Below are 27,807 nucleotides of genomic sequence, written 5' to 3'. Positions count from 1 at the left end.
CATAAACATATCAAGTTGGATCCTGCGGAAAAGATGCATGCGCAAGGGAGGTTATTTCTCCCCACCCCTGGAACAGTTCTCTAATTCTTCCCTCTATTCTTCCTGAGGGTCCTCCATGATCCATCCCCCAAGAGCAGCAGTGGCGTAGTGGTTAAGAGCAGGTGTACTCTAATCTGGAAGAACCGGGTTTGATTCCCCGCTGCTGCCTGAGCTGTGGAGGCTTATCTGGGGAATTCAGATTAGCCTGTACATTCCAACACACGCCAGCTGGGTGACCTTGGGCTAGTCACAGTTCAGCTGAGCTCTCTCAGCCCCACCTACCTCATAGGGTGTTTGTTGTGAGGGGGGAAGGGAAAGGAGTTTGTAAGCCCCTTTGAGACTCCTATAGGAGAGAAAGGGGGGATATAAATCCAACTCTTCCTCTTCATTTTAGGAGACAGTTTAGCCAGCTTTGGGCTAGGGGATGTGCTTATGTGCACAGAATTTAGATGGGGTCCAACTCATCATACACTAGCTAAATATCAGACTGTTCAAGTAAGACCTGTGGGTCTTTCAGGCAGCATGGCTGTGTTCCAATAGCATTTTCTTCGGACGTTTCACCTGCATCTGTGGCTGGCATCTTCAGAGGATCCTCTGAAGGTGCCAGCCACAGATACAGGCGAAACGACAGGAGAAAATGCTACTGGAACATGGCCATACAGCCCAGAAGACCCACAACACCTCTGTGATTCCGGCCATGAAAGCCCTCAACAGTACATGTTCAAGTAATGTTGGTATTGGGCAATCTTATCCATAAGCCACTGCAATAAATAGGCTTCCTTCATTTTTAAAAAAGTCCTCTTCAATAAAGGTTTCCAGGCTTTCCTATGAACGAGGAGGGAAAGAAATAGCTGGTTAACTTCCTCCAAAAGGCCACTGTGAACGCTTGGGGCTATTAATGAGCTTGTGATTGGATTGAAGCACATCTGACTGTCCGAATGGCTCACATGATAAGGATGTTGTAGAAAGTAGCATCGCTGTCCCAGGAACTCTTACTGGTCCCTTGAGGGTTTGCCCCCCAGATTATGAAAGTGTTTATAGGTCACATCCAGTCCCTTGAACGGAACCCAAGAAAATATTTAAACGTATTATTAGAAGGCCAGATCCCAATGGATGCTCCTACAATATAAATCCCAAGCTGCCAAGTCCACTGTGACATCACTTTGAGTACAACCGGGCAGAGGGAACTGAAATCACAGGTTGCCTGCTCTCAATGGGGAATCTAAATGTGGCCTACTGTGACAAAAGGCCACAGACAAGCCAAACAGGACCGAAAGAGATACATTACCCTTAAGAACATAAGAAAGAGCCTTGCTGGATCAGACCAGAGTCCATCTAGTCCAGGACTCTGCTACTCACAGTGGCCCACCAGGTGCCTTTGGGAGCTCACATGCAGGATGTGAAAGCAATGGCCTTCTGCTGCTGCTCCCGAGCACCTGGTCTGCATTTGCAATCTCAGATCAAGGAGGCTCAAGATTGGTAGCCACAAATCGAGCCATAGGCCCTTAACTGTTCATAACACAGAGATCATCCACCAGACCTGCTAAGGCTGTTGGCCAAACACAGGCCAGAAGCCAGATTGAAATGGATCAAGGAAAAATGGTTGCGATCTGTCAGACCTAAACAACGCAGTGTTTTCACAGCCCACTTTTGAAAAAGAAATTAGAACCGTCATGGTCAACTCTCCAGTTTGCAAAGTAAAAGGTGTGTGCTCAGAATCTCCGTAGCGGTTAGGGAAAAATTAGGGTGCTGTGGGTTTTCCAGGTTGTATGGCCGTGTTCCAGTAGCATTTTCTTCTGACGTTTAACCTGCATCTGTGGCTGGCATCTTCAGATCCTCTGAAGATGCCAGTCACTGATGCAGGTGAAACGTCAGGAGAAAATGCTACTGGAACATGGCCATATAACCCAGACAACCCATAACACCCTTGTGATTCCAGCCGTAAAACCTTCAACAATACATAGGGTAAAACTGTTTGAAAAAAGGCTGCGTCTTGCTATAGAGTGGATCACATGCATCGGACTGCAGTTTGCCGCTTGCGCCATTCTTTGCAAACAAGTCAACAGCCAGCAAAGTCTGAAATGCTAGGATCACATGCAGCCTGAACTTCCAGTATTAAGACGAGATCGGGCGTGTTCAGGGTGGTATGGCCGTAGGCAACTTCCAGGATTAAGAAGCAAGCCAGTTAGTGACAATTGTCTGAACAGAGTGGCATTGCTCTGTCCCTTGACGCAAGTCTTGCTTTGGAACGGAACTCTTACTGAGCTCTGCTAGGGAGGAGTGGAATCGGGCTGCTTTGGGACTCCCCTCCTTAATGGTCTGCAGGTGTCTGTCCAGCAGGTGGCTTCTTGGTCCATCAGAAGATTATTTGTTCTCCATCCCTATTTTAAAAGACAACTAACCTTTCCTAATCCCACCCGTTTCCCCCTGGGATAGCCTCTTACCCATATTTCCGTGGCTTTTGTGCAGCGTCTCTTTCACCAGTGGGGAAGGACTTGGTGTGTCTACAGCAGAGTTCCTGGACTGCAGCCGGAGTGCTGTGACTGGGTTGACGGGTATGCTTTGTACTTTGCAGATCATGGGAAGGAATTCCTCTGTTCTCTGGATGCACACAGATCCTGTATCCCAGAAGAACTTGTCTTCTGAGGTAATGAGTTTTTCTGTCTTCATCCTTGTCGCGCTCCACAAAGAGACGCCAGGGTCTCCAAGTGGCTGATGCGTGCCACTCGGTTTTCCTTCCTGGAGAATCACCTACGGTCTCAACGGTGTCACTGTTGGAGAGACGACGAGTTCAGATTCCCTGGCTTAGGCCCTTTCCGCACATGCAGAATAATGCACTTTCAATCCACTTTCACAATTGTTTGCAAGTGGATTTTGCCATTCCGCACAGTAGAATCCAGCTGCAAAGTGCATTGATGAGGGCAAGGGGCAGGTTCCAAGGCAGAGCTGCTGCGGGCTGACCAGATGTGGTGTGAGGGTCTACATGCATTTATTCACATGACCATCTATCTATACCAGGGGTGGCCAAGCTATGGTGCTCCAGATGTTCATGGACTACAATTCCCATCAGCCCCTGCCAACATGGCCAAATGTCAGAGAGTGAGGTTATACACAACTCTAATAGAAACGCTTCAACGTTTCAGGCAGAAGCTTTGTTTAACTTTTAAAACGAACATATGTTTTATTCAATTTGCGGGAGGGGGCAGACACGTAGCTGAAAAGGTCTGTGTGTTTATGGTGCAGCCGCTACCAAAAGCAGCTGTTTTTAAAAATCTGCACAGCCAATTACCTCTCATCAAATCAGAAGCCTTGTTATACAAAAACTCCATTTGACCCCACCTTCTTTCTAAAAACATAGGAGAAGGGGATGAGCAGATAAGGTAAGTAAGGTGGGGCAGATATTGTGAAAGGCTTTGGGGCTGTCCAGGCAGTTCCACCTTTCCTGGGGCATCAGGAGCGCTGCCCTTGGCCTCACAAGTGAAAGGCCTTTCCGTAGAATCTCTGCTAGGAATTGAGTGACCCGACGCTGCAAGACCGGCATTTGGCTTTCTAGCTCTGGCCTCTATTTGGGCTTGGTAATGTCTCGGTTGGGGGACTTTGGGGGACGGTCTTGCACAGTTGGAGAGGGAGAGCTGTACTAGGGTAATGGCCATACCTTTGGATCCCAGAGTTTAGCTTAGCTCCTGAGCCCCTGTCCACAGGAGATGCTGGTGCTAGCAGTGAGGTTTTCTTCCACGGCTGAAACACTGGGGAATGGGACGGAGACATCAAGATTCGGCCTCCTTGTCCTCTTAAGATGTCCCTTCCGAGTCAGGCTCCAGAGTATGAAGGCTCTCTCTTTCCTTGGGAAGCATTGATTGAGGGGCACATGTAGAGATAGTGAAAAAAACCCCCACCACTTGAGTTGAGAATGTTCTCCCTTGAGCTAGAGAAGTGTTTTCCAGATGTTCAGAACTACATTCTATCAGCTTACCAGTGCAGCTTTCACTACAAGGATAGAGGCTGATGGAATTGTAGTTCCTGAACATCTGGAGAGCCGCAGTGTTCCCACTCTGAGCTGCACCGGCAGGAGTGGGAACCTGCGGCTCTCCAGATGTTCAGGAACTGGTCCCATCAGCCCCTACCAGCATGGCCAGTGGCCATGCTGACAAGCGACTGATGGAGGTATGGACCCTGGGCTATCTGGGCTCTGAAACTAAGAGCAGGGGGTAGGGAACCTGCGGCTCTCAGATGTTCAAGACTACAATTCCCATCAGCTACCAGCATGGCCAATTGGCCATGCTGACAGAAACTGATAGATTATGGACCCTGTCTGGAAGAAACGTTCTCAAATCAACCTCAGAGCCTGTGCCCAGAGACAGGAGAGCACCCTCACAGCAGCCGTTTCATTCCTGCAACACCCTTTCCCAGATTTCGCCAGGACTCCAAAAAGCCATCCTGGAACCATTCCCACCAACAAAATTGTAAGGGCCTTTGGCAGGAGGTTCACCCACAAGGCAGACAAACCCGATCCCGATAACAAAGCTGGGCATTTGAGGCTACGGGGCATGGCCCTGGTCTTATCCCACAAGATGTCCTCATTATGCTCAGAGGAGAAGGACCCTTCACAGTTAAGTACCAATGGTCGTCCTCAGGTGCATGCATGTATTCCTAGGGAACTGTCCAATATTCCCTGCCGCCACTGGTTAAATGCAGCCTGTGTTAATTGCCCAGTTGGTTGTGATCTTCTAGTCCAGTGGTGGCGAACCTATGGCATGGGTGCCAGAGGTGGCACTCAGAGCCCTCCCTGCGGGCACGTGCAAACAGAGTCACCCCCCCCCCCCTTATCTAGGCTGGCCTGGGCCACTGGGCTCGATTATTAGCATTAAACCTAAGACCTAGTTTTGGGGAAGCAGTGTAGGTAACCCTGATAAGCACTGTTAAACCCCACTGATTTTCATGCGAAGAACTAAAGCGCGATCCTTTACCTGGGAGCAAGCTCGGTTGCTGGCAGTGGGGCTTGCTTTCTGAGTAAACCTCCCTAAAGGTTGTGATTCACCCGTTGGAAGTTGAGCTGCACAGTTGCTTCCAAAGCAGAGCCACTGAGAGAAGCTACCACACATAAAGCTTTTATTCTGAGTGCTAACGGCTACGCATACTTACCCGAGGAGCCAACCATTCTTCCTTCTTCCTTCTTTAAAACTAAAACCTCAGTATTCAGGTTAAATTGCCGTGTCGGCACTTTGCGATAAACAAGTGGGTTTTGGGTTGCAATTTGGGCACCCAGTCTCAAAAAGGTTCGCTATCACTGTTTTAGTCTCATCCATGTATATATTTAACATAACGAACGCTCACAGTCTTTCACGAAAGGGCTTGTTCGCAAACCTTCACTGACACCAGCGTCCTCCTTTGCTTCTCAGATCAGCAGCATGACGGCAGCGTTGAAGAACAGCGTCGCTGCCACCAAGGTGGACGTGCGCGAGATTGGCTCGTCCCAGGCTCTCCCGCCGTCATCCTTCCAGAGATTCCTGAGGCTCAGGGAGATCCCCGGCTTGGTGCTAGCTGACCATAGTGCCTCTTTCCAAAACAAGTAATGTCCTGGGCTGTGCATGCTTTGGCAGTGGTGTGGAGAATGTGTTACAGTGAAGTTACTGCCTATATTGTGAGGGAAGGACATCTCCAGTCTTTAGCTTTTTCCTTTTGTGGAGCTCTCTCCCCCCCCCTCTCTCTTTCTCTCTTCCCCTCTCCCTCTCCCTCTTTCTCTCCCCCTCCCTCCCCCTCTCTCCTTCTCTCTCTCTCTCCCTCTCCCTCTTTCTCTCCCCCTCTCCCCCCTCTCTCTCTCCCTCTCCCCCTCTCCCCCTCTCTCCCTCTTTCTCTCCCTCTCTCTCCCACTCTCTCTCCCTCTCTCTCTCTCTCTCCCTCCCTCCCCTCCCGGTTTTTGTCGGCACTTGGGTTTAGAATCCCATTGGCGTGTTTTGGTTTGCAGCCTTTCAGACGGCCCCCCTGCCTTTCCACACAGGCCACCTCGCCAACAATCAGAGGTGGCCTGATGAACACATGCTCATGAGCCAGTGCGGTGTCGTGGTTAAGAGCGGCAGACTCTAATCTGGAGTACTGGGTTTGATTGCCCGCTCCTCCACATGAAGCCTGCTGGATGACCTTGGGCTAGTCACAGTTCTCTCAGAATTCTCTGAACCACACTTAACCTCACAAGGTGTCTGTTGTGGTGAGGGGAAGAGAAGGGGGTTGTAAACCTCTTTAAGACTAAGGTACAGAAAAGCAGGGTATGAAAACCAACTCCTCTTCTTCTATGGGATTCTACTGCTGTGGGCGCTGCTGGCTTGCTATCTGCTTCAGTGGGGAGGCTGATGTATGCCCAGGGGCCGTTCAGCTATGTAAGTCTGCATGGGAAAGCTCTCCTTAACTTCTATCTTGGAACCATTTAGGGCTATAACTGTGTGTGTGTGTGTGTGCGCCCAAGCACACATTTTGCACAAGCAATGATGGGCCTTGGGGCAAAACTATTTATTTTTATATTTCTACCCCACCCATCCCCGAAGGGCTCAGGGCGGTGTACAACATGATAAAAGAAATACAATTTAAAACAGCGATAAATAATAACCAGACCATTACATGCAAAATCTGAACAGACACATGGCGTCAAAGTAGGGAATGTGTCTCAAAACGTTTTGTTTATTTCCCTCTTGCAAGTGAAAATGTGGATTGGCTTTTTCTTTTTAAAAAATGGATTGAATCCTATGTCTTTGGTCTGCCAACAATGGCCCTGTCTGGCAGTGTAAGAAGCCTTCAGACAAAACAGATCCACAGGATCAAAGCCTCCCTCCCCCTTAGAGCGATTAAAATGTCATAGGGTTGTCACCGATGAAAGAGTTTTGGGACAGGTCCCTACCTGAAGGCTGCTAGTTACACTCTGCGCTCTCCGCCTTCTCCCTCTTGCACCACAAAACTCGGAAACTCCCAAACAGTTTCACGGAGTCTTCTGAGAGGTTCCTTTTGGAGGTAGCCAGTAGAGGGGGTTGCAATTGCCGTTTTGCATGCATGGGTGGGGGGGGGAGGGATGGAGGGGAAAGGCACTGCAGGGAATTGGCAGCGGTGGGCTTGGGGGCGGGGGAAGGCGGAGGGGAGCAGACGCGCGCTCTGTAATTAAAGAGGCGCAGCGTAATTGTTCTGACAGCCGCGAGAAATTCAGTTTTCGTACCGAAAACATTCCCCACAGCTGGCTGGCAGCCAGAGGTTAGCAAATGGCAACTGAGCGTGCACGGGGGACTCATCTGTTCTTGAAGGACTGCTTTAAAACAAAAATAAAAGAGGGGGGGAAAAGAGCGTGTTTTGCCACGACCAAGAGAGCTCCAGGTGTCAGAGCCACGGGGATCCGGCCTCTCACCCCATTTCCCTCCTCCCCCCGTCACCCCACGGGGTACAGTCGAATGTTCCTGGCTGACCCACCGCTAGAGATTGGGAATGGAGACGGAAGGTCTCGGGTGACTTCTCACCCATCCCTCTGTTTGCGGGGAAATTCAGACCTGACCCAATAATGCCTGCAGCCTAGTCAAGCCGGACTTTTTTTGCTGCTCGTGGATATTGCGAGGGAGTTCGCAGGCGGAATTTTTGTTGCTGCAGGCAGAGGCTACATTTCAGATGGCAAGGGGAAGACTTCCCAGTGTGAGAACAAAACAGCATCTTAAACAGAGGTTTAGCCATATGAGATAGAATCATAGAGTTGGAAGAGACCCCAAGGGCCATCCAGTCCAACCCCCTGCCATGCAGGAACACACAATCAAAGCACTCCTGACAGAGGGCCATCCCGCCTCTCTTTAAAAACCTCCAAAGAAGGAGACTCCACCACACTCCGAGGTAGTGCATTCCACCATCGAGCAGCTTTTACTGTCAGGAAGTTTTTCCTGATGTTTAGGTGGCATCTCTTTTCCTTCACCTTGAACCCATCACTCCTGGTCCTAGCCTCTGGAGCCGCAGAAAACAAGCTTGCTCCCTCACCAACACGACATCCCTTCGAATATCTACACGTGGCTATCATGTTTAGAGGAGCTGCTGAATGCCTGGTGTGTGAACCTACAAAGCTGCCGTAGATCATTGGTGCGTCTAGTTCACCATCGTTTGGTTTGACTGGCAGCAGCTCTTCAGGGTCTGTTGTCCTGGAAGATCGGTCCTAACAGCTGCTGCCTGAGCTCCTGTCAGTGGGTCATGCCAGGGATCAGGTATGTAGCTCTCTCCCTCAGAGCAGGCGGTCTACCCTGATCTGTCGCCCTATCCCTGTGGTGGCGAACCTTTGGCAGTCCAGATGTTATGGACTACAATTCCCATCAGCCCCTGCCAGCATGGCCAATTGGCCCTGTTGGCAGGGGCTGATGGGAATTGTAGTCCGTAACATCTGGAGTGCCAAAGGTTCGCCACCACTGCCCTATCCTGTAGGAAGGTGCCTTATATTTATTTATTTATTTCATTTCATTTCATTTCATTTATATATCAAATTTCTAAACCGCCCACCCCCGAAGGGCTCTGGGCAGTGTACACCAGGCCAGAAACAGTATTGCATACAATAGGCCAAAACAACAGTACACAGAACAAAATAAATTAAATCAAGTTAAAACAATTTACAAGATTCATAAAACTAGCAGCATCAATACAGTGCAATACGGTACAACAAGATTATAACAAAATTATAAAAGTGTGGTGCCCGTACCCAAGGCCGGGCGGGGGGGCAGTGTAGATTAGATGGAGCAGCAGGGCCGTAGGAGGTTAAGACCTCGTGTATCTAATCTGGAGGAACCGGGTTTGATTCCCCGCTCTGCTGCCTGAGCTGTGGAGGCTTATCTGGGGAATTCAGATTAGCCTGTACACTCCCACACATGCCAGCTGGGTGACCTTGAGCTAGTCACAGCTTCTCGGAGTTCTCTCAGCCCCACCTACCTCACAGGGTGTTTGTTGTGAGGGGGGAAGGGCAAGGAGATTGTAAACCCCTTTGAGTCTCCTGCAGGAGAGAAAGGGGGGATATAAATCCAAACTCTTCTTCTTCTTATATTGGGCGTGCCCAATATTATACTGAATATTCTGTACTCAGACTGGCAGTGGTTCTCCATGGTCTCAGGCTGAGGTCTTTCACCTCACCTACTGGCTGAATGACAGCACATGATTGGCAGAGCACAGGGAAGTATTGAAACGGCTGCCGATTGAAGTTAAAGCAGAAAGGGCCGAAGCAGAATGACGGCTAAACATCAGGAAGATGAAAGTGATTATTGCACATCTTACCTTCTGCTGCCAAAGGAACAGCTCCCTGCCCTCCTCCAAGTGACCGTCTTTCAAATACTTAAAGGGGGCGTTCATGTCTTCCCTCAAGCTCCTATTGCCCAGTCAGAAAGAAAGAGGATCCCTTTCAAATGTGATGTTGGAGGAGATTTTTATGGATACTGTGGGCCCCCCAAAAGACAACTCGGTGGGTTGTCTCTTCCTAGAATCTAAGATGACTAAACTGAGGCTGTAATACTTTGATCACATTATGAAAAGACAAGAGTCACTGGGAAAGACAGTAATGCTAGGAAGGCCCAAAGTGAGATGAACAGCTTCTGTAAAGGAAGCTACAGCTTTCAGTTTGCAAGTCCTGAGCACGGCCTGATCCAGCATGGTGTAGTGGTTCAGAGCAGGTGCACTCTAATCTGGAGAACTGGGTTTGATTCCCCGCTCTGCCACTTGAGCTGTGGAGGCTTATTTGGTGAACCAGTTTCGCATGTGCATGTCCACACACGCCAAATGGGTGACAGCTTGGGCTAGACACAGTTCTTTGGAGCTCTCTCAGCCCCACCTACCTCATGGGGTGTTTGTTGTGTGGGGGGAAGGGAGGGCAAAGAGATTGTCAGCCCCTTTGAGTCTCCTTACAGGAGAGAAGGGGGGATATAAATCCAAACTCTTCTTCTTTAACTGGAGATTACATGCAGAAGTTCCGAGGCTCCACCACTGAGCCATAGCCTGCCCCATAAAGAGACATGGGAGAGACGTGCTGTGCCAGGAATTGTTCCACGGTCTCCGACTCCAGTCTCCAGCAGCCACAGTTAAAAGCAAACCAGAAGGGCACTGTGGCTGTGCCTTGGACCTCTGAACAGAGTGGCTTTCCAGTGGGGTCAGATCTTTGGTCTATCAGGGTCGATATTATCTACTCTGTATTGTCGCAGGCTTTCACGGCCTGACTCAGCTGGCTGTTGTAGGTTTTCCAGACTATGTGGCCTCGACTTGGTAGTTTTTGCCTCATCGATGGCTGGCACCTTCAGAGGCATAAAAGGGAGAGAAAAGTGGAGCGTAAGAACCAACTCCTCCTCTTCTTCAAACTCTCTCCGTCCACTCGCAGTGTGCGTGCATATTGAACGCTTGTTAAACTTACAGCTGCGCTTCTCTGTGGCTGGCTGTTTTGTCACAAGTGTCGCTTGCCTCTTGGGAACAGAGTGCCCCACAGTGGCTTGCCCAAGGTGGAAAGAGGTTGTGCCTACATAGCATTTTCTTTCCTGGCAGAAGGGAGAGCAGGTAGAAATAGAACAAAAAATGGAATGACGGGGTGGCTGGCTTTCTCCAAAGGCAAAAGAAGAAGTAGAGTTTATTTATTTATTAAACTTGTAAACCGCCCTCCCCCGAAGGACTTGGGGCCGTGAACAACAGAATAAAACAATAAAATTCTAAGAAATACATACAACAATAAAACCAGAATACAACCATACTCAGAATAAGATATCATAAAATAGGAGCAATACCGTCACAGATGGCGACAAAAAGCCCCCGCCCTCCTCTGTGCCCACTAGATGGAATGGGGCTTACAACAATCAGCCCGGCTGGCCAAACGCCTGGCGGGACAGGTCCATTTTGCAGGCCCTGTGGAAACTTTGTAAGCCCGGATTTATATCCTATCTTTCTCTCCTGAAAGGAGACTCAAGATGGCCTACAAGCTCCTTTCCTTTCCTCTCCCCACAACAGACACCTTGTGAGGTAGGTGGGGCTGAGGGAGTTTTGAAGGACTGTGACCGGCCCAAGGTCACCTAGCAGGAATATAGAAGTGCAGAAACACATCTGGTTCACCGGATAAGCCTCTGCCACTTGGATGGAGGAGTGGGGGATCAAACCGGGTTCTCCAGGTTAGAATCCACCTGCTCTTAACCACTGCACCATGCTGGCACCACACCCTCCTCTCATTCTCAGATGAATGGTCGTGGGACATTTATTAGGAGGAATAGGTGGTAGCGGTGGGATAGCTTGTCTATGAGGAACACAGTGTCGTGGTCGAAGTGTCGAAGTAGGATCTGGGAAGACCCAGGTGCAAACCCCAACTCTGCCGTGGAAGCTTGCTGGGTGGCCTTGGGCCAGTCACACATTCTAAACCTAGCCTACCTCACAGGATTGTTGTGAGGATAAAATGGAAGAGAGGAGAATAATGTAAGTGGGCCCCCAGTGGCGAGGAAGTTGGGGTGGAAGTGATGTAAATACATAAGCTATAGCATGATCAGCATTGTTTCATAACATGCAATGGCCACACAACAGGAATACAATACTGTTGACTTCGTTTTTTAAATGCATACATCTCCATGCATACCCTCAGGTAGGTGAGAATGACCTTGGTTTGCTGAACCAGTGTGATGGAGTGGTTAGAGCAGGGGTGGCCAACCTGTGGCACTCCAGATGCTCCAGTTGGCCATGCTGGCAGGGGCTGATGGGAATTGTAGTCTATGAACATCTGGCGCGCCATAGGTTCAACAGAAAAGCCTCCACAGCTCAAGTGGCAAAGTGGGGAATCAAACCAGACTCTCCAGATTAGAGTGCACCTGCTCTTAACCACTATGCCATGCCGGAAGGGAAAGGAAGGGGAGTAAAAGAGGGGAGAAGGGCAGGGGGGAGGGGAGGCCAGATAAGATGTCAAGCTCCACCTGCCCCCACCAGAGGCTTGGTGGAACATTTTCGTTTTCAAGGCCCTGTGGGACATAACCGTATCCCACTGGGCTTTAATCTCACATGGTCAAGGCCAAAAAGGCCAGCCAGGTCTCCTTCGGACTGGGGATTTCCAGGAGATTACTATTTGAGGAACGAAGATCCCCTCTGGGGGTGATACTGGGAGATTTGGCCCTGAAGTTATGAGGGCCCCAGTCCACTCAGGGCTTTAAAGGTCAACACCAACACCTCGAACCCGATCTGGAACTCAGCCGGCGACCAGTGCAGCTGGCAAAGCACAGGAGATCTGTGCAATTGTATTGAGTCCCGGTGAGGACCCTCGCCACTGCGTTCTAGACCGCCTGTGATCTCTGTAGCAACTTCAAGGGAAGTCCAGCCTAGAGTGAATTACAGTAATGTACTCTGAAGGTGATGATTGAATGGATGATTGTGGCTAGGTCAGTGCTAGGAGGCAGCATTGGGGAAGACCTTGGTCTCTATTGTGTACTGTTTATTGGCTCGGCAGGGCAACTAGTTGGCTACTATGTAAAACCAGGTGATGAAACCACTCATTTGATCCAGCAGGGCTCTTCTTATGGCTGTATCTAGTAAGCTTCATGGACAAGTGCGATTTGAACCGGGTCTCTGCCTCCCAGCTGGATGACTTAACTTCCCTGCCCCAATGGTGCCTTTATTTTTCACCTCTCCTTGTTCTTGACTGTGGCCCTTCATTGGCTCTAGCGTAGCCATTTAGAGCACGCTGCATTCCTGAGCTATAATTTTTCTCGGGAATCAACTGGAATCGTGTCCAAGGAACTGAGGCTTAGGATTTGAGGGTTGCAAGGATGTCTGTTTATCAACTCTTCTCCCACCCTCTTCCAAACAGGCTTGAGCTCACCAAACAAGCAAATCTGCAGAAGGGCCAAGTTAATTACAAAGCCTCATTAAACGCTTTGTAGAGCGGGGGGGAGCAGGAGGCTAGATTCCTGGCTGGAGCCCAGGACACCCCCCCCCCTTCCCCGCGGAGCTCTCTGAGCACCTGCTCCAGCCTGTTTTTTGACTGCCTTGCCACACCCTGACCAGCCTAACCTCCTCCTCCCTTTCTTCTAGGTACTACCAGAGCATCTACGACACAGCGGAGAACGTCCAGCTGGAGTATCCTGAGTGGATGAGCCCCGAAGATGCCTTGGATCATGTGACAGAGACGGCCAAGGTTGAGTGTATTGACATGATGCAGTGGGGGGGCATCTTCCATCTGTCCTTCTCTGAGGCTTGGGGTGGGGAGCACCTTGTATTGTCTTGCGTGCTTGGTTGCCATAGAGACACGCCGGCAGCCAGCGTGCAGGGCAGGCACGGGAGGGCTGTTGGCCTGCTCTCTCCATGCGCCGGGCCTGCCTGTCTTGATTAACACCGAGCCCTCTTCGCTTTTCCCGCAGTCCCTGGCAGAAGTGGCCACTGTGGTTGCCCGCGCTCTCTACCAGCTTGCGGGGGGAAGTGGCAACGCCTCAGCTATTCAGGCAGATCCAAGGACGGTACGAGCAGATGGGATCCGGGGGGCCTGGCATGTGGCCTGAGCCCTTGTGTATTTCCCGTCTGTCTGTCTTTCTCTCTTTTCTCTCTGCCTGTCTCCTTGTGTTGACACAACATGTTGTCTTGAGTCCTCTCCCAAAACAAGCCTTCTCCTTTTTTTTGCTCCGATTTGTGCTTGTTGGGGTGGGGAGAACAAACAGCCACTCAATCCGGAGCAATTCCGGTCTGGGGAAGTGGTGTAGCGAAGGGATCCTTCTGTTTTGCTTCTTAGAATGTTGTTTTTGGGGGGGGGGGCGGGGGGGAGAAGAAAGGCTCGAACCCATCAAAGATCTAGCCTGACAATCCAAGGGTGTTATTGTGCTCCATGAAAGCAGTGGTTCTTCCTGGGTAGAGGACTAGGGCAGTGGTGGCGAACCTATGGCACGGGTGCCAGAGGTGGCACTCAGAGCCCTCTCTGTGGGCACGCGCAAACAGAGTTCCCCCCACCCCACACATCTAGGCTGGCCTGGGCCGCTGGGCTCAATTATTAGCATTAAACCTAAGACCTAGTTTTGGGGAAGCAGTGTAGGTAAACCTGTTAAGCGCTGTTAAACTCCACTGATTTTCATGCGAAGAACTAAAGCGTGATCCTTTACCCGGGAGTAAGCTCAGTTGCTGGCAATGGTGCTTGCTTCTTAGTAAACCCTCCTAGGGTCATGATTCACCTGTTGGAAGAGTTGCACAGTTGCTTCAAAGCAAAGCCTCTGACTACCACCAAGCTTACTCCGGAGTAACGCACGCCTTGGAGCCAACCGTTTTTTCTGAACAAAAACCTCAGTATTCAGGTTAAATTGCCGTGTATCGCAAAGTGTTTTGGGTTGCAATATGGGCACTCAGTCTCGAAAAGGTTTGCCATCACTGGATTAGGGTAAGCCCGTGAACTGGGCATTGTCTTCTTGCCTAGCTGTGCTGAATTCCGACCCTTTTCTTCTTCTCTTTCTCCCTCTTTCTTTTTTCTTCTTTCTTTTATTCCAAAGAGCTGCAGGTAACTATAACTTCTGTCATTTTTAGGCAGGTGTCTCGTGGTTTTTCCACTCACTATTTTACTGCCCCCCCCTCCCCCTTTGGGACTGCATGTTATCGTTGTAATTAACTGTGCTGCCTTTTTGAGAATGTTCTGCATTCAGAGAGGGCTTATCTGTCTCCTAAACAGGACATTTATAATTTATGTCCATCAAACGTTTTAGCACATAATTACTTGGCAGAATTTATTCTTGTTAGACAGTTGGAGGGGCAAGAAGCGGAGCTCCTGCATGTCCCGGAAAACCTTTCTTTGGAAAACAAATGTTTATTCACTAAACCTTTTTCTTGCTCTCTTTTTTTTTTAAATTTCCAAGCCACAGCCTTCATGAGGTCTAGTAACTTGCCTCGGGAGGTGGGGGGATAAACATGAAGGTGGAATTTCTCAGGGTGCTCAGTTCTGCACCTGGAATATCTTCCTGTTCCAACATGGAATCATAGACTTTGAAAGCACAGGTCAAAAGCAGTGTTGCCCCAGGTCTCTAGGTGTGTTTTGTGGCCAAGCAGAGAACCCTGATGTGTGACAGGCCGCCCCGGGCTGGCTTTGTGGTCCTGACTCCACATTTCCATGTCATTGTCAGGTCACACGTATGTTGTACGGCTTCCTGGTTAGGACAAACAACAGCTGGTTCCAGTCAATTGTTAAGTCAGAAATGAAAGGATTTCTAGGTAAGACTGGCTTGAATTTGGGGGGGAGGGGATCTTCCTGGGACCGCATCCTGACTGTGTTGCCTCTGCTTAAGCAGCTGATCTTAAAAGTTCACTCTTGCTGCCTCTTCCTCCAGAAAATGAACCCCCTCCATACTACATCGCTGTTTCCAAACCTGTGAATGCAACCCTCCTCGTGCAATACGTCTTGGCCAATCTGACCGGCACCGTGATCAACCAGACCAAAGAGCAGTGCTTGAAATCTAGCGGAGACGTGAGTTTGCTTGTCCTGTTCCTTTGGATTTGCCGTGCGTTCGAGCTTTTTCTTCCTCACCGCTCATTTTGCCTCCTTGCTCCAAAGACCCTCAGCTCACATGACAGCCCACCACCCAGCCCCTGCCTCCTTTCAGAAGACTTGTAAGAACATAAGAACATAAGAACAAGCCAACTGGATCAGACCAAAGTCCATCTAGTCCAGCTCTCTGCTACTCGCAGTGGCCCACCAGGTGCCTTGGGGAGCTCACATGTAGGATGTGAACGCAATGGCCTTCTGCGGCTGTTGCTCCCGATCACCTGGTCTGTTAAGGCATTTGCAATCTCAGATCAAGGAGGATCAAGATTGGTAGCCATAAATCGACTTCTCCTCCATAAATCTGTCCAAGGCCCTTTTAAAGCTATCCAGGTTAGTGGCCATCACCACCTCCTGTGGCAGCATATTCCAAACACCAATCACACGTTGCGTGAAGAAGTGTTTCCTTTTATTAGTCCTAATTCTTCCCCCCAGCATTTTCAATGTATGCCCCCTGGTTCTAGTATTGTGAGAAAGAGAGAAAAATTTCTCTCTGTCAACATTTTCTACCCCATGCATAATTTTGTAGACTTCAATCATATCCCCTCAGCCGCCTCCTCTCCAAACTAAAGAGTCCCAAACGCTGCAGCCTCTCCTCATAGGGAAGGTGCTCCAGTCCCTCATTCATCCTTGTTGCCCTTCTCTGCACTTTTTCTATCTCCTCAATATCCTTTTTGAGATGCGGCGACCAGAACTGGACACAGTACTCCAAGTGCGGTCGCATCACTGCTTTATATAAGGGCATGACAATCTTTGCAGTTTTATTATCAATTCCTTTTCTAATGATCCCCAGCATAGAGTTTGCCTTTTTTACAGCTGCCATGCATTGAGTTGACATTCCCATGGAACTATCAACTAAGACGCCTAAATCCCTTTCCTGGTCTGTGACTGATAGCACTGACCCCTGTAGCGTGTATGTGAAGTTTGGATTTTTTGCCCCTATGTGCATCACTTTACATTTTGCTACATTGAACTGCATTTGCCATTTCTGAGATGGGGAAGGCTAAAACTATTACTCCTCTCCCACCAGTCCATACATGTGTAAGTCAGCTATCTCTGTAATGCAGGACTATTGAAGAAGAAGAGTTGGATTTCTATTCCCCCTTTCTCTCCTGTAAGGAGACTCAAAGGGGCTGACAAACTGCATCATCATCAAATATCATGAAAGCTCCAAAGTTTTTTATATTCAGCAGTCAAAGAAAATGGGAGTATCCATAGGTAGTAGAAATAGCTCAACATCTCCAGCTTTTTAGCCTGTTGCCTGAAAGGCAGCCCTGTAGGCATAATATAAATGCCTTTGGGGGAGGTGTCCCATAATTGGAGTGGCCCCATAGAGAAGGCATTCTTGGCTGCTCCCATATAATTTCAAGAGGTGGTGTTTCCTGAAATAGTTCCACTGTTGCAGATCCTAAGGTTCAGGCAGGTGGAGAAGGCCTTCTATCCGGTACCTCAATCCCATGCTGTATAGGACTGTATAGATCAAAGCCAGAAGTTTGACTTGTGCCAGGGAACATCAGGAACCACTGAGGTTCATACATCCTCACCGACGCCTGCTTGAATCTGTTGAAGGTTTTTTTTAACAGTCTTTGAGGGCAGGTCCACATTTGTTGAATTGCAGCAGTCTCATTGTTTGTAAATCAGTATTGATAAAGAGGAAGACCGTGGATTTATACCCAGCTTTTCTCAACTATGTCTCAAAGCGGCTTGCAAGCTCCTTCCCTTCCTCTCCCCACAACCAACAACTTTATTTATTTATTTATTGGATTTCTTATACCGCCACCCCCCAAAGGACTCTGTGAGATAGGTAGGGCTGAGAGAGTTCAGAGAGAACTGTGACTAGCCCAAGGTCATCCAACAGGCTTCATGTGGAGGAGTGGGGAATCAAACTGGGTTCTCAAGATCAGAGTCCACCTGCTCTTATCCACTACACCTGTGGTGGCAAACCTTTGGCACCCCAGATGTTATGGACTACAATTCCCATCAACCCCTGCCAGCATGGCCAATTAGCCATGCTGGCAGGGGCTGATGGGAATTGTAGTCCATAACATCTGGAGTGCCAAAGGTTCGCCACCACTGCACTACACCATCCAGGTTACACGCTGTGGAAGTCTGTTACACACTGGACACAGTGTGTAACAGACTTCCCTCTGTGATACACCTCTGAAGATGCCAGCCACAGATGCAGGCGCAACGTTAAAAACAAGATCCACCAGACCACAGCCACACAGCCCGGAAAACCCACAACAGCCAACATAATTAAGAATATTTGTTGTGCAAAACCATGGTTGTCCCCCTGAAAAGCCCCAGGTGATTCCAGTGCTGCCAGATGACACACGGATACTGAAAGCCATAGTGTTCTACGGAGAGCAGACTCCACAGTGGCCGAAACTGTTTTTCACAAAATCTCCATCTTGGTAGCCAATATCCTAGGACTCCTCTAACAAAGGATCCAAAACACGAGGTCTTTGACAAGAAGCCACATGCAGGTTCCCCCCTCCCCCCGCCCCCAATTTCAGGAATGCTTCTCACTAATTCAGGAGTCCCTGAACTCAGTTTCCTCAGAGATCTTAAGTTAACTTCCATAGTATCTGTTTTGCAAGACTGACCTCTGGTGAACCAGCCAGAATCGGAATCAAGCGCAGCGTCTCACTTCCTTTGCTTCCTCTGCAGCTGTACGAGTACGCGTGGGTGCAGGGATCCCTGGATCACAACTCTACATCCAGCCGCGTTCCGTTCTGCGTCAGATCGACAGCCCGGCGCACTCAGGCCATCTCCCCGGCCTTTGAGCTCCAAGAGTGGGGCTCCACCGAGTACTCCACCTGGACGGAGAGCCGCTGGAAAGAGCTTCACGCCCGGATCTTTCTCGTAGCCAGCAAGCAGCTCGAGGTAAGCATTTGTGCATCTGGAAGTGTTAACACGGCACACAGCTCAGTAGTAGGGCAGATGAAGTGTGCCTGGGTCCTGAAAGCAGAATCCCAATCAGTGTTCCCTGCACTTTTTTGAAGCACAGTCCTGCAAATGGTAGGGCTCATCAGGAAGAAGAATAAGAGTTTGGAGTTATACCCCACCTTTCTCTTCTGTAAGGAGACTCAAGGTGGCTTTCAAACTCCTTTCCCTTCCTCTCCCCGCAACAGACACCTTGTGAGGTAGTTGGGGCTGAGAGAGTTCCAAAGAACTGTGACTAGCCCAGGGTCACCCAGCAGGAATGTAGGAGTGTGGAAACACATCTGGTTCACCAGATAAGCCTCTGCCACTCAGGTGAAGGAGTGGTGAATCAAACCCGTTTCTCCAGATTAGAATCCACCTGCTCTGAACCACTACACCACACTAGTGACTAAAATTGTTAAATATAATAAATAAATACATTGACCTGACCAGATCACGCATTCCCAAGGTACTGTGTCATTTGGCCCATATTCAGCAATAGTTTGCCTTCTGTGACTTCAGATCTTTGTTCCTGTGTTTGTCTGTGTATTCAGTTTGTGTCTGACGAGGTCAGCCTCCACTTTCAAAGATGCTTCTCTGCAAAGATTGCAGGTGGGAGAAGGTGGATTGTGTGGACCAGGTTGTTTGAACATGTGCTGTTTGCATCTCTTAGGAGTGCTTTGATTGTGTGTGATTGCAGGGGGTTGGACTTGATGGCCCTTGGGGTCTCTTCCAACTCTATGATTTTATGACTAGGGCAGTGGTAGCGAACCTATGGCACGGGTGCCAGAGGTGGCACTCAGAGCCCTCTCTGTGGGCACGTCCCCCCCCCCCACACACACACTTCTAGGCTGGCCTGGGCCACTGGGCTCGATTATTAACATTAAGCCTAAGAACTACTTTTGGGGAAGCAGTGTAGGTAACCCTGTTAAACCCCACTGATTTTCACGCAAAGAATTAAAGCATGATCTTTTACCTGGGAGTAAGCTCAGTTGCTGGCAATGGGGCTTGCTTCTGAGTAAACCCTCCTAGGGTCATGATTCACCCGTTGGAAAAGTTGCACGGTTGCTTCAAAGCAAAGCCAGCGACTACCACCAAGCACACTGCCGAGTAACGCACGCCTCAGAGCCAAACGTTTTTTTCTAAACTAAAACCTCAGTATTCAGGTTAAATGGCTGTGTTGGCACTTTGTGATAAACAAGTGGGTTTTGGGTTGCAATTTGGGCACTTGGTCTCAAAAAGGTTCGCCATCACTGGACTAGGGTCTCAACCTCTTGAGGCTTCAGTAGTATTATCGCGTTCTTTTATTAATTTATTTCCCCCATCGTTTTGGTTCCTCTTGTGCTCCTTTGCTAGATCGTCACGCTCATCGTGGGCATAGTCATCCTGATAGTCTCGTTCGTCGCCACCTACTTCATCAACGCCAAAGCGGATGTGCTCTTTGCAACCTTGCAGGACTCTGGAGCTCCGGCGTATTGAAACTACCCCACGGGGGGTTCCCCGGGAGGCCTTGCAAAGCCGGACAAGAGTTGACGGACAGGTAGATGACTTGTCACAGCTGGTAGAGCGACACTGGAGTCTCTTCCCTGGGTTGATGTGCACAGTGGAATTGAAAAGAGTCCCCTCCCTGAATCTTGACTGGACGAAGACAGTGGCGCTCCGTGGACACCCCTGCACTGTCTCTTTGACGATCCTCTCCATACAGCCACACGAAAAAGAAGAGTCAGTTATCTTGAGAACGATGTCCATGCAGGCATCCCGGTGAGGCTGTGAGTGGGATACCGAATCTTCATCTCCAGGGGTCAGCATGGGTAGGGGGGCTTTTTTGCAGTTTCTTCAGACCTCTGGCCCTTCCTCCGCTATTCTCCCCTTCAAAGACGCTGATTATCTGGAGAGCTCCTCCAATCCTTGAATTATCAAGATGCAAATAAAGAAGGACCTGGACTTTTGGGGTGAGATGGGGTGGGAAACGGGGAGTTAGGTGTAAAATATCATTTTTTTAAAATTTAGAATTTTTTTGTACATATGATATAAATAGCTTGGTTTAATTAAAAAAAATCACCCAACTTATTAATCAAATCCTTTGACCCCATTGCTTTTCTCTCTTCGTTCTGTGGGTGGCCCAAGGGATCCAGGTGTTTTGTGTTTATGGAGTTGGGGACAGCTTTGCTTTTTTTTTGTCTTGCTGCATGAACTGCAGAGCCCATTTTGTTTCATGCATGGTTACAGTGAGGGCCAAGAAAAAAATTCTGAGACTACCACAATACATCTAGGTTGATGGTATCTATGAGCCTGGCAGCGTGGGGGAAAGCAGGCAGAGGAGACCCAACAGGTGATGGGGTGTGTTCAAATTCGGTTTCCTGAATAATTGTGAATTTTTGTTTAGAAAGCAAGTTTTTAAGTACTCAGAGCTTTGCAGATTAACTTAGAGAATCTGGTAGCACCTGGTATAGTCAACAAAGACTGCAAGGTATATGGGGCAGACAGGCGGAGCTACCAGGGGGCGGGGGTACGCGTTACACCGGGCACGTGCCTGGGCCGAAAAATTGCCGCCACCCCCCCCCCCCCCTGCGCTTACCTTAGGGAAACAGTGCAGGCTGGAGAAGCGGCCTGTTCTCTTCAGGCTGAAAATGGCCTGGTGGGAACTACACTTCCCAGGAGTCCTTGTGAGCCCCAGGGTCTCATGGGAGGTGTAGTTCGCACCCGGCCATTTTTAGCCTGAAGGGAACAGGCTGCTTTTCCAGGCTGAACTAAGGTAAGGGAGGGCGGGCGAAGGGGCAGGGCGTCTCAGGGGAGTGTGTGTAGAAAGCACAGAGTGCACACTGGGCGCACTCTGGCCCAGCTACGCCTCTGGAGGCAGAGAACTATCAGGGCAGCATCTCCCATATCTCTTTGCTACATCCTCTGTACAGACCCACACCCAATCTGAGTTTGAGTCCACAACGGTTTCACTTTTCGTTCTGGACAGACTAAGCTTTCTGTCTTCAACATTCTGTTTGCATGTTCACACAAGACACTCAGGAGCCAGGCGAACATATAAAGATTTTGGATAAATAAAAGCATCATGATTCAAGAAAGTTGTGCATCAAAGTTACACTTGCAGCCTGAGTAAAAAAATGCACAGTTCCGTTATTGTTGCAGGCGCCTGGTCAGACATTGATGGCAACAGATCTATTGAAGAAGAAAATTCTAGAAGGGTGAAGGAAGTAAACACACCATGCCACACTTTCTTCCCCCAAGTACTTTTCAGCTCAACAAAGGTCTGATACGTTAACATGGTGCTCAGCAGCCTGAAAGGCATTTGTGGCTTTTTGGAGGGTGAATCCATAGATAGTGGGGGTGGGGGGGTGTTATGCAACGCCCTTCACCCCCTGGCCTGCTCTGCTGTATCTTCCACCCCATTTGATACATGACTAGGAGCAAAGGCCAAGCTTTAACAGCTCTATTTGCTAAGTCTGGTATTGGGGGATACACTGCCTCTGAACATGGAGGTTCCATGCCCTCCTGTCATCCCTGTCGGAGAGTCTTCTCCATTGATTTGTCTAATCCCCCTTGAAAGTCATTGAAGCCAGTGGCCCTCATCTCTGGCTATCTGGTTCTGTAACGTATTCTGTGAAGGGCTTTGTTCTTAATGTATATATCCCCTCAAGGAAACCCTAGGATAGTGATAGCGAACCTTTTCGAGACTGGGTGCCCAAATTTGAACCCGAAACCCACTTGTTTATCGCAAAGTGCCGACATGGCAATTTAACCTGAATACTGAGGTTTTAGTTTTAAAAAACGGTTGGCTCCGAGGCATACGTTACTCGGGAATAAGCTTCGTGGTAGTCAGTGGCTCTGCTTCGAAGCAACCATGCAGCTCTTCCAACGGGTGAATCACGACCCTAGGAGGGTGTACTCAGAAGCAAGCCCCATTGCCAGCAACCAAGCTTACTCCCAGGTAAAGGATCGCGCTTTAGTTCTTTGCATGAAAATCAGTGGGGTTTAACAGCGCTTATCAGGGTTGCCTACACTGTTTCCCCAAAATGAGGTCTTAGGTTTAATGCTAATAATCGAGCCCAGTGGCCCAGGCCAGCCTAGATGTGTGTGGGGGGTGTGACTCTGTTTGCACGTGCCCAGAGGGAGGGCTCTGAGTGCCACCTCTGGCACCCATGCCATAGGTTCGCCACCACTGCCCTAGGATCATGCAAGAAAAATCCCCCCTGCTGCTTTCTCCATAGCCTACGTGTGATTTTTAAAAACGCTATAACATATCCCCTTGTTTGCCTCCTTTTTCCTAAACTGAAAAGCCCGTCAAGCTTTTCCATTTGCTCATAAAAAGGATAGTCCAAATTTTTGATCAGTTCGGTGGCCCCTGTTTCCAAACCTTTTCCCAGAGTTCAGGATAACCAGAACATCCTGTTCCAAATGGGTCCCCACATGTAGCTCATCGGGCCTTGAACAGGTTCTGCAGAGGATTTTATCTCCTTTTATTTTTCCCTTCAGAATGAGGCAGATACCCTTTATCCGTTCTCATTTTCCCCACCCCCCCAAACCAGCCCTTGGAGCTGACGGCTGGCAAAGCAGAGCAGCAGCTGCCTTTGTTGTCTATGCCGCTGCCACTCTGCGGACAGCCAACAGGTCTCCCTGCGGACAGCGCAGTCAGCTCTCCCCACCCCCAGTTTGCTGGCTGCCGAAAGTCGAGTAGCAGCGGGACGGGCTGCGACCCAAAGCAGTCCAGCCAGAGCTGCCGCCGATTCTGGAAAACACCAGAGCCAAACGTTTGCCTCGCGCACCGGCCTCCTTTCATAAACCTTCCTTCTACCCATCTCCTAAATGTGTGTTTCCCAACCTCTGCATCACAGGCTTGTGCAGTTCTAATAATTTGTGAGGTTTTTTTCAGTGGGTCCTGAAAAATCTAGACTTGTGGGTCACCATTTCCCAACAGGTTGAGGGGACTGCTCTCCTAAATCAGAGATCTGAAAGCCTACAGAGCGTACTAAGCTGACAGTAGCTCAATTTTGGGTGGGCAGACTGAAAGCCCCGAAGTTTGATTCCTGCCTACTAGCTCCCAGGCTCAATAATAAAATGTCACATTTATAGAGCGCTTTCAGGGTTCAAAACGGTTTGCGTACGTTGGGTTGGATTCAGTGCAAAATTTCTGTTTGTGCCGGAGCTCTTCCATATGTGAAAATGCCAACAAAGGAGGTCACGGTAGCTGCTTTATGGTAAGTGAGACATGATGCAACCAACTTCTAGGCACTGTTAATTGGATTTGATTGCTACTGCTATCCTGTCCATAAATATATAACATTTGGGGGAAGAATTAGGACTAATAAAAGGAAAAATTTCTTCCCGCAACGCATGATTGGTGTTTAGAATATGCTGCCACAGGAGGTGGTGATGGCCACTAAGCTGAAGGGTCTTGGACAGATTTATGGAGGAGAAGTCGATCTACGGCTACCAATCTTGATCCTCATTGATCTGAGGTTGCAAATGCCTTAGCAGACCAGGTGCTCGGGAGCAGCAGCAGAAGGCCATTGCTTTCACATCCTGCATGTGAGCTCCCAAAGACATCTGGTGGGCCACTGCGAGTAGCAGAGTGCTGGACTAGATGGGACTCTGGTCTGATCCAGCAGGCTTGTTCTTATTAATATCACATTAAAATGACTTTAACGTAATCCTAAAAATTCCAGGATGGCAAATAATCAGTCCCCCCATTGGGGCGAGAAGACCCATTCATGCTAGCACTAGGCTGATGCTATCATTGTTGGGGGAGGGGGGATGTGGATTGACACCCCCCTCCCATCCCACCAAATTTTTAATTTCTCTGCCATTAGGATTAAATTTTTAGCAGAGACTGGTGAGGTCTTTGAATATTGTTTTTATCCTATTGTATTGTTTTCTAATGGAAGCCGCCCAGGGGGGAGGGGGGGCAGCCTGCAAATGAAAATAAGTAAATAAAAATAGCAGGATCCCTGCCCAGAACTGGCATGTGCTTGAGCAATGCTAGTTTGGGCAAACCGTAACGGGCTCACTGCAACACGGGGAAAATCCTCCCAGGGCGCAGCTGGGGCGCTTGATGTCTCCTATTCCCAAGACTTCCTACATGAATTAGAGCATCCCTAATGCTACTAAACAGTGGTGGGTGAAGCCTTACTTTAAAACCTTCTCTGTTTGCATGGCTGTTCCCTGTTTAGCTGTGTCTTCTGCCTTTGGTAAGAGATGGGTGCCTATCAAAAAGTCAGAAGAAACCCACCAAATCAGACCGTCTTAACCTGGCATCCTTTTCTCAATTGGGACATGTTATGCACTATTGGAAACTCTGAAGCAGACCATAAAGGCAGTAGCACCCTCTCATTGCTTGCACCCAGTAGTATAAGAGTCTGAGGTAGACTGCCTCCAAACAGGGAGGATTCATTTAGCTATTGTGGATGTGTCCATTGCTATGAGTTGCAATAGCTAAATGAAATTGTCTGTTTCAATATATATATATATATTTGGGGGGCGGGGGGGTTTGCTGGAAGTTCACATGTATCCTGTTTACCTGCAAAGAAGACTAGGGTTTCTTTTTTCACCTGTGCAATCATGAAAAAGTAGCCTGTCCAATTTATATGCAAGTTACAGGTCTGTATTGTAATTTTTAATTTTTTAAAAATATTCTGGGTTGTCTTCCTTACGAGTAAATCCACAATTTTGGCACAGTCATTCACCACTGTTCATCTCCCAGCCAGGAAGTAGTAATCAGAGATATAATGTATTGTCGAAGGCTTATGATATATAATATAATATGGAACACGGAGGCTCCATTTCAGAAGCCATTGATATATCTTCCTCAAAGATTTCTGAGTAACTCAAAAGCTGGAGATCCAGCATGGTGCAGCGGTTAAGAAGAGCAGACTCTGATCTGGAGAACCAGGTTTGTTTCCGCTCTCCTCCACATGAAGCCTGCTGGGTGATTTTGGGCGAGTCACAGTTCTCTCAGAACTCTCTCTCAAGCATCGGTTGGTGGGGGAGGTGATTGTAAGCCACTTTGAGACCCACCCACCCCATGGTAGAGAAAAGGGGCGTATAAAACCAACTCTTCTTTCTTTTAGTGTTCCAGACATAACTTCTCTAAATCACCTGCTTTGCGTTTTGAACGTTGGGCTGTGGGATCACTTTTAACACCTCGGAGAATGGAGAGGAGAGTTGCTAAATTCTGTTAAGCGCGCACATGGAGCTGTGACTGATTAATTTGCAAAGCATTTTCCACACGCACAGGAACCAATTTAGCATCCTTCTCTGAGAGATGCGGCTCTTCTCCTCGTCTTGCCATCTCTTATGATCTGTGACCTGGTATTCGGGCTCAGGGGAGAATTCCCTTCATCCAAGCTATCTTTGCTTTGGTAATTAGCGACAGCAGCAGGGGAAATTATACAAAAGCAGACAGAAAGTCAACAATTTTCTTTGCAATGGAGCTGCTGCCTCGGAAGCTTTTTTATTTTAATGGCTTGTAAAAGATGTGCCTGTTCTGGGTTGGTGGGGAACACAATCCCAATTGTTTATATAGGGGAACGAGGTGGGCCACTTTAGCCATAGGGGAAGGAGAGAAGATACCTGTTCACTTTATATAAGCTCACTCTCTTTTTAGAACATCCAACCAGTGGTGGGATCCGAAAATTTTAATAGCAGGTTCCGATGGTGGTGGGATTCAAACAGTGGCGCCGCCGCACACACGCACCTCCAGTCCCTATTGGGCAGGGAGGTTGCTTTAGTAACCCCTTCTCGGCACTCAGAAAAAATTAGTAACCACTTCTAGAGAAGTGGTGAGAACCGGTTGGATCCCACCTCTGCATCCAACCATTTCTCACAGATTTCATTGAAATGTAGTGCTATGTTGGTGAGCATTTAAAACAACAATTTCTCCCATTTGAAATGGAAGACGTTTCCACACGTTAGAACTCCCCCACCTTTAGAAGATAAGCATGATTGTGTTTGTAAATCTGGTGGAAATGTTTTCAAGTGCGGATATGAAGGTGCCTCCCAACTTGGAGGGAGGGCAACATTTTGGGGAGGGGCATTTGCTTCAGTGGAAATGCTGCTTATATGCCTACTTTTTTACTGGCAAATTATCGCCTTAGCTTACCTTTAGGACACAAAATATAGGCATGTCTTTCTCTTCCTAGAGCAGTGGTGGCGAATCTATGGCACGGGTGCCAGAGGTGGCATCCAGAGCCCTCTCTGTGGGCACGCGAGCACAGAGTTTGTCAAGTGAAAATAGTGTAATTATTTCAGGGAGATTATTAGCATTGAACCTAAGACCTAGTTTTGGGGAAGAATCCTACTGATTTTCATGGGAAGAATGAAAGGATGATCTTTTACCTGGGAGTAAGCTCGGTTGCTGGCAATGGGGTTTGCTTCTGAGTAAACCCTCCTAAGGTCGTGATTCACCCATTCAAAGCATTGCACAGTTGCTTCAAAGCAAAGCCACCGACTACTACCAAGCTTACTCCCGAGTAACGCATGCCTTGGAGCTAACCGTTTTTTCTATACTAAAACCTCAGTATTCAGGCTAAATTGCCGTGTTGGCACTTTGTGATAAATGAGTGGGTTTTGGGTTGCAGTTTGGGCACTCAGTCTCAAAAAGGTTCGCCATCACTGTCCTAGAGGAAGTAGCTGGGTTTTTTTTTTAATGTTAAGGATGAACTACAAATTACATTGGAGATCTTACACGTCTGACCTTTTAAAAAACAGTCAGGATGGGGCCCCTCATTTGGAGCAGGTGAGCCTTCCATACTATTTCCCAAATGAAATTCTTCTCCAAGCTGCTATATTAGGCAGAGTAGATAGAATCATAGAGTTGGAAGAGACCACAAGGGCCATCAAGTCCAACCCCTTGCAATGCAGGAACACACAATCAAAACACTCCTGACATATGTTCATCCAGCCTCTGTTTAAAAACCTCCAAAGAAGAAGACTCCACCACTTGCCGAGGCAGTGAATTCCACTGTCGAACAGCCCTGACAGTCAGGAAGTTCTTCCTAATAATACTGTAATATTCTTGTAATACACTTAACAGTTGTTTTCCCCCACCCCCTCCCCATCAGCTTGGGATGGCTGATTTCTATTGGAATATAGCACACAGGGAGGAAAAGGTTAACTTTTTGAGCCCCACAGTTCCAACTACTCAAATTTTGCCCCACCAGCAGCTGCTTGAGGTTAAATTAAATCTCAGGAAGCTGAAAATGGAAAGCCAGCATGATGTAGCGTAGATGTAAGACTGCAATCTGGGAATCCCAGATTTGAATCCCCATTCGGCTACGAAAACCTGCTGGGTGACCTTGGGTCACTCACTCACTCAAGCCCTGACCTTGGCA

The 27,807-nt window shown here is 48.6% G+C and overlaps 1 protein-coding gene across 2 annotated transcripts in view; it reads left to right on the top strand.

Moving 5' to 3' along the window:
- The window catches only part of NCSTN (nicastrin), a 42,716-nt gene extending 22,168 nt beyond the window's left edge, over positions 1 to 20,548 (top strand). For both annotated transcript variants that reach the window (XM_048513305.1, XM_048513296.1), the window contains exons 10-17: positions 2,615 to 2,686; positions 5,439 to 5,608; positions 13,069 to 13,171; positions 13,395 to 13,490; positions 15,129 to 15,216; positions 15,333 to 15,469; positions 18,215 to 18,430; positions 19,826 to 20,548. In XM_048513305.1, the coding sequence (XP_048369262.1) occupies positions 2,615 to 2,686; positions 5,439 to 5,608; positions 13,069 to 13,171; positions 13,395 to 13,490; positions 15,129 to 15,216; positions 15,333 to 15,469; positions 18,215 to 18,430; positions 19,826 to 19,948 (1,005 nt within the window). In that variant the 3' untranslated portion in view covers positions 19,949 to 20,548. The remainder of the gene's footprint in view (positions 1 to 2,614; positions 2,687 to 5,438; positions 5,609 to 13,068; positions 13,172 to 13,394; positions 13,491 to 15,128; positions 15,217 to 15,332; positions 15,470 to 18,214; positions 18,431 to 19,825) is intronic.
- Positions 20,549 to 27,807: the final 7,259 nt, after the last annotated feature.

The sequence above is a fragment of the Sphaerodactylus townsendi genome, linkage group LG01 (genome assembly GCF_021028975.2).
Source record: "Sphaerodactylus townsendi isolate TG3544 linkage group LG01, MPM_Stown_v2.3, whole genome shotgun sequence".
In the NCBI taxonomy this organism is placed as follows: Eukaryota; Metazoa; Chordata; class Lepidosauria; order Squamata; family Sphaerodactylidae; genus Sphaerodactylus; species Sphaerodactylus townsendi.
The sequence above is the reverse complement of the archived record's forward strand: the minus strand, read 5'-3'. Positions and strand labels throughout refer to the sequence as shown.